Source organism: Zea mays, chromosome 9 (assembly GCF_902167145.1).
Source record: "Zea mays cultivar B73 chromosome 9, Zm-B73-REFERENCE-NAM-5.0, whole genome shotgun sequence".
Classification (NCBI taxonomy): domain Eukaryota; kingdom Viridiplantae; phylum Streptophyta; class Magnoliopsida; order Poales; family Poaceae; genus Zea; species Zea mays.
In genome coordinates, this window is record NC_050104.1 from 142,231,292 (window position 1) to 142,236,653 (window position 5,362).

The 5,362-nt window shown below is 42.3% G+C and overlaps 2 protein-coding genes across 2 annotated transcripts; one reads left to right on the top strand and one right to left on the bottom strand.

The window, feature by feature from the left end:
- The first annotated feature begins 1,858 nt into the window (after window positions 1-1,858).
- LOC103639229 (protein ALP1-like) lies at window positions 1,859-3,476 on the top strand. Its single transcript, XM_008661998.3, has 2 exons — window positions 1,859-2,131; window positions 2,210-3,476. The coding sequence occupies exons 1-2, from the start codon at window positions 1,884-1,886 to the stop codon at window positions 3,249-3,251; spliced, it is 1,290 nt and encodes a 429-aa protein (XP_008660220.1). The 5' UTR covers window positions 1,859-1,883; the 3' UTR covers window positions 3,252-3,476.
- A 263-nt stretch (window positions 3,477-3,739) lies between these two features.
- On the bottom strand, window positions 3,740-4,850 carry LOC109942644 (glutathione S-transferase T3-like). The gene is made up of 2 exons (XM_020544764.1): window positions 4,416-4,850; window positions 3,740-4,330 (listed from the first exon to the last, which is right to left on the bottom strand). The coding sequence occupies exons 1-2, from the start codon at window positions 4,848-4,850 to the stop codon at window positions 3,740-3,742; spliced, it is 1,026 nt and encodes a 341-aa protein (XP_020400353.1).
- Window positions 4,851-5,362: the final 512 nt, after the last annotated feature.

The following is a 5,362-nucleotide window of genomic DNA, read 5'->3' on the forward strand; positions in this document are numbered from 1 at the left end:
AACCAAGACACAAGGATGATAGCGATAGAACCTTTTTACAAATACCATTTTTTTTTCATAACAACTGTCCCACCTCTTTCTGCCTTTTACCTCCATCCTTGTATCTTGGATGCACCAATTAGTTTGGTTACACATGATACATTCTATAAGTAATCAAAATATTGAAAAGTTATTAAATATTATAAGTTTTATTATGTTATTATATAAATTTAGATAAACTCGACACCATTTGACTATCGGAAACAATTGAAATCTCGTATAAATTTTGGATGGAAGGCATTGTGGCCATTTATTGGCACCAAATCCTGATCGAATTGATGCTAGTATATTGACGAATAGGCTCAACATAAGGAAGCTATTTAGCATACGTAGAAGGATAAGGTCCACCGGGTGTGTATTTTAGATAGGACTCATATTAGGTTAAAATCATTTAGAGGATGCTTATCGGTAAATCTTATACTAAGCATTGTTATTAGCAAAATTTATACTAAGCATTGTTATCTGCTGTGCATTTACGTTCGGTCGCTGACGTGCGGACCCAGGCGGAGGCTGGCCCTGCATGTCAATGACCCGGCTAGCTGCAGGCTGCAGCTACGTCTAAACTGTAGAAGTTCATCTTTATGTTATTGAATTGAATTTACATTGTCAAATATGTATCTCTCGTTCACTCCATGACGTATCCAACATATCTAGTACTCTGTCTTATATGCTTTGGTCGTATTAATTATTGGAGATATGGAGCCAAAGATTGCAGGCTGACAACGGCACGGCGTGCCTGCTACGGCGACCGGTGGACGGTGAGTTGCCATAGTGGAGCACACGGGTGCGGCGCCAGAATGTCCACAGCTGGAGACGGCCGCCGTCGCGCTTTTGGTTCTGCAGTGCACAGAGCAGGGGTAGTTGGCGGGCGCTGGTCTTGCGGTGGATCTGGACTGACAGTGAAAGAAAAGAGGCGCTAAACGCCGTTTTTTCAAGTTAAAACAAAATCAATGGTGTACTCCTGTGCGCAGAAAGTTACGTGCAAGCAATTTGCAAGTGTAAAAGAGGTTACGTAACAGCCAAACAGATTTTTACGTGTTCGCCTCGGCGTCGTGTGAACTGTCGACTCCGATCCCGACGTCCGCGTCTCGTTATCCACATGCAGCTATTTTATATACCATTTTCTCTATTTCAATGGGACCTAGCAGAATTAATATCACGACGTAGCAGAACTTATTCTAAAGATGGTCTATAGTACCGGTTCAAGTTTACAACCCGCATTAAAATGTATCATTTAGTATCAGTCCTTGGTATGAACCGGTACTAAAGGTTTTGTATTTAGTATCGGTTTGTGCCAAAAACCGTATTAAAGTTCCCTCTTTAGACTGTCTCCAGCAGCGTCCCCTAAATTTCGTCCCCTAAAGGAATATTCTCTGTCCTTTACAGAACACTCTAAAAGATTCTGTCCTCTATATATTCTCCGTCTCCAGCAGCGTCCTCTAAATTCCATCCCCTAAAGCTACAGTGTTAACAGATTCACATTTTCCATTTCTTTTTCATTTTTCTTTGTTTTCTTCTCATTTGACACTATATAAATGATCCGAAAAAATTGTATTTATTAATTTTTAAAGCAATAAATTCGAAATATCAATAATAATTACATTGATTGTTTTGTTGATATGTGATTGTTGTGGGTAACGCGCCACATAGTATAATATTGTTGCCAAAATAAGTTTTAAAATGGACAATCTTGCACCGTAAGCCAGTACTCTTCTTCGAGAAGCCATAGTCTTGCTTCCCTTGCACGACAAGCGCTTGTCTTCTATCCGAAGCGTACTTCCTCTATAAATACCAAGTGACCCTTCCATACTTCACTCAACCTTGCCTTTACAAACTCGACTACCATGAATCCCTACTTAGAAAACAATTTTCTTGTGCGCTTGATGGAAGAAATGGAAGAGGAAGAAGAAGAGTTGCAGTTGGCGAGGCACATGGTCAATAGGAGGCGACGTGCACGCAATGAGCGTCGTCATGGTGGTTCGATTCCAGGGCGTGTTAGGATTCATCGTGATCACATGAGCGGCGATGCAAGAATCCGAGCGGACTACTTTGGAGCCAACCCCGTGTACACGGATGCTCAATTTCGTAGGAGGTATTTACAATTAACACATTCTTTTTACCTTGTACAAAACTCTACAACCCCTATTATGACACATGAATTCTATGGTAGGTTCCGCATGCGTCGCCATGTCTTTGAGCGCCTTGTTGATGCTGTGCAACAAGTGGATCCTTATTTTATTCAACGTCCAAATTGTGCGGGTGAGATGGGTCTTTCTGCTCTACAGAAAGTTGTTGCTGCTGTTCGAATCCTTGCTTACGGTATTCCAGCTGATGCCGTTGACGAATACGTGCGTATTGGCGAATCTACTGCTCATGAGGCATTAAAACACTTTTGCACGGCCGTCCAAACCGCGTTTGCTCCGTACTATCTTCGTGCACCAAATGCAGAAGATATCGCACGCCTTCTCCAAGTTGGCGAGTCACGTGGGTTTCCTGGTATGCTTGGTAGTGTTGATTGCATGCATTGGGAGTGGCGTAACTGCCCAAGTTCATGGAAGGGGATGTTTACAGGGCGTGGTAAACATCCTACCATGATCTTGGAAGCTGTTGCGTCGTATGACCTGTGGATATGGCATGCATATTTTGGTCTGCCAGGTAGTTGCAACGACATAAATGTTCTTCATCGTTCAAACCTTTTCGAAAGGCATCTTAGCGGTGACACACCACCCGTTTCATTCACTGTGAATGGGCACACGTACAATATGGGATATTACCTAGCAGACGGGATTTACCCAGACTGGCCTGCATTTGTGAAGACAATCCGTAACCCATACGACGTTAGAACCCAACACTTTGCAACAATTCAAGAGTCTGCTCGAAAAGATATAGAACGAGCTTTCGGTGTACTCCAGAAGAGATGGGGTGTGGTCCGTGGACCTGCATACGGTTGGAGTCCTGAACACATTGGGGACATCATGAAAACATGCATAATATTGCACAACATGATAGTAGAAGACGAAGGTCCATTGTCTTTGAACACAACCTTTGAAAACATCGGAGTGCTGGCAGACACAAGTCAAGGTTCAATGGAAGAGCGCAACGACTTCGTCAATGAAAGGTACAACCAACTGAAAGACCGCAACAAATATACTCAGCTTCAGGTTGATCTGATACACCATCACTGGGCGCGCCATGGATCCGGAGTTGCATAGGACGCAATGAAACAAGTTCTGTCATGGCTGTTCTTAAATCTACTGTCGAACTGTCTTTAGTTTACTTGTCATTGTTCTACTGTCTGTGTCAGTGTCATGTCTGTTCTACTTCATGTGTCAAGTGTGTGTAATGTGTGTCTCAGTGTCCTAGTGTAGTAGTGTCATGTCTGTTCTACTTGATGCTGCTGTTTCAAATAAATAAGAACGAGTACTACTGTCATGCAAGCACATGTGTGTACAAATGCTAAACAAAAACTGCACCAAGCTCACACTTCATGAAACCAAATAGTTCAACACATATAGTAAAACATTCAGGTACCAAACATGACAAATAGTTCAAAACAAAAACTTGAAAACAAATAGTTCAAAGACGACCTAAATAATCTGGTACAAACCAGATTACGAACTCACGACAGCAAGCTCACAGTAACAAGTGCGAGTACGCCTCAATTCATAAACGAGAAACAAACATATTAAGTAAGGAACCTTCACTGCCCAGATGAAGTAGACCCAGTAACCCTTGCCAGAATCTCTTGTTGCTTGGCTTCATAGTACTGCCGGAGGAGAGGGTTACATTTGCTCAAATCCATGCTTAAGATCATTATCTCCTCTTCCTTGTCTTCCTTTCGTTTCTGCCTTTCAAGCCTTAATTTCTCTAGGTTTAACTTCTTCTTTTCAAGGAGCAATTTCTGCCTCTCATTTCTGTTCATTGAATCCAACTTCTTTTCCTCAGTTGTAACAGCTGTTTTGTAAACTGACAGGCGCTCCAAAGATAGATCACCCATGCGTGTCATAAACTCAGAATCTGATGAAGATGTGTCCACAGATTTAGTCCTCTTTGCCTTTTCCTTCGAAGAATCTCGACCAAGGGGCCTCTTGGATGTGAAGCTTGATGGTACAGATTCTTCTGCATCCAAATCGACAGTGTTAGAATGTGTGGGATTAGCGTTCGCTTGCTGATGTTGTTGACCCATGTGGTTGTCCATCCATTTTGGTTGGTCCTTAAGAATGGCCCAACAGTGTAAAAAGTGGAAAGGCTTCTTCTCAATTGCTGCAAACCTAGAAGCTGCCAGTGATGTCTGCCACATATAACAAATGGTTACAACAGGAACCTACAAACAAACCACTACATAGTGATGTGAAAATGTTACATGAAAGATTTACCTTGTCTGCGTCACTGAGTCCACTAGGATTCTGTCGGAGGACTGCCATCATGTATCCAGCGAAAGTGGAACACTGTGTTTTGATAGTATCCCATCTACTCATCAAAGATTTTGTGGACCTTTCTGGCAATGTTCCTCGTCTTGAGTTGTATGCTTCAGTAATTCTACTCCAAAAACCTTGACGTTTCTGGCCTGTGTTAATAATGGGATCGCAACTAACAGCAAGCCATGCATGGCATACCCTGATGTCCTCTTCAGCAGTGAAGTTTGCTAGCTTAGTTCTTTGACTTGGTTTTTTAGTAACAGCTGCTGTTCTTGAGCCCTCGGGTTGCCCATGAACTGGAAATTCAGAGTGTTGTGTTCCGATAGGCTGTTCATCAATCTGGCTAAGGAAGCTTCCATATTGAGACATGACCTGGTTCCAATCACTCCCCATTCTATGCAATACAGGTAGATCAAAACATGATATAAATGAGCATGTAGTGAACATGTAACATGGTATAAAGTAAGGCAAACACTGTCGAAGAAAACACATTAATTATTGTACTAACTGAACCGGATTCAGTTTACATAGACCACAACATTAACCTCCCCCAAAAGCATGATCATACCAACCTCCAAGTACACCTTAACATAGACCTAAACATGCTACATTACTTCTACTGAAGTTAAACCTAGAACACTAGTACGGATATGTGTCGTCGGTTGAGTAGTCACGACCATCGTCGTAGCCCAGAAGGTCTTCATACTTAATTGGTGAAGCTTCGTCTATCAGTAGCTCGTCTTCTGAACCATCTTGTATGAGAAGGTCCTCTACTTCTTCCTCTTGTTGTGGATGTTCTTTAAGTACACTCTTAGCCATATTTTCTACCTCCCACTGCGTTTGCACTGCTACGTCTTCAAGATCCTTGGCGAGGTCGTCAATCTCAACTAGTGCTCGGTTCAATT

Excerpts from the sequence above, each read along its gene's own strand:
- LOC109942644 (XM_020544764.1), bottom strand. The coding sequence starts at position 4,850 with ATGGGGAGTGATTGGAACCAGGTCATGTCTCAATATGGAAGCTTCCTT. Across the intron at positions 4,331-4,415 it reads GACTCAGTGACGCAGACAAG|ACATCACTGGCAGCTTCTAG; the intron begins GTAAATCTTTCA and ends TATATGTGGCAG.
- LOC103639229 (XM_008661998.3), top strand. The coding sequence starts at position 1,884 with ATGAATCCCTACTTAGAAAACAATTTTCTTGTGCGCTTGATGGAAGAA. Across the intron at positions 2,132-2,209 it reads GATGCTCAATTTCGTAGGAG|GTTCCGCATGCGTCGCCATG; the intron begins GTATTTACAATT and ends ATTCTATGGTAG.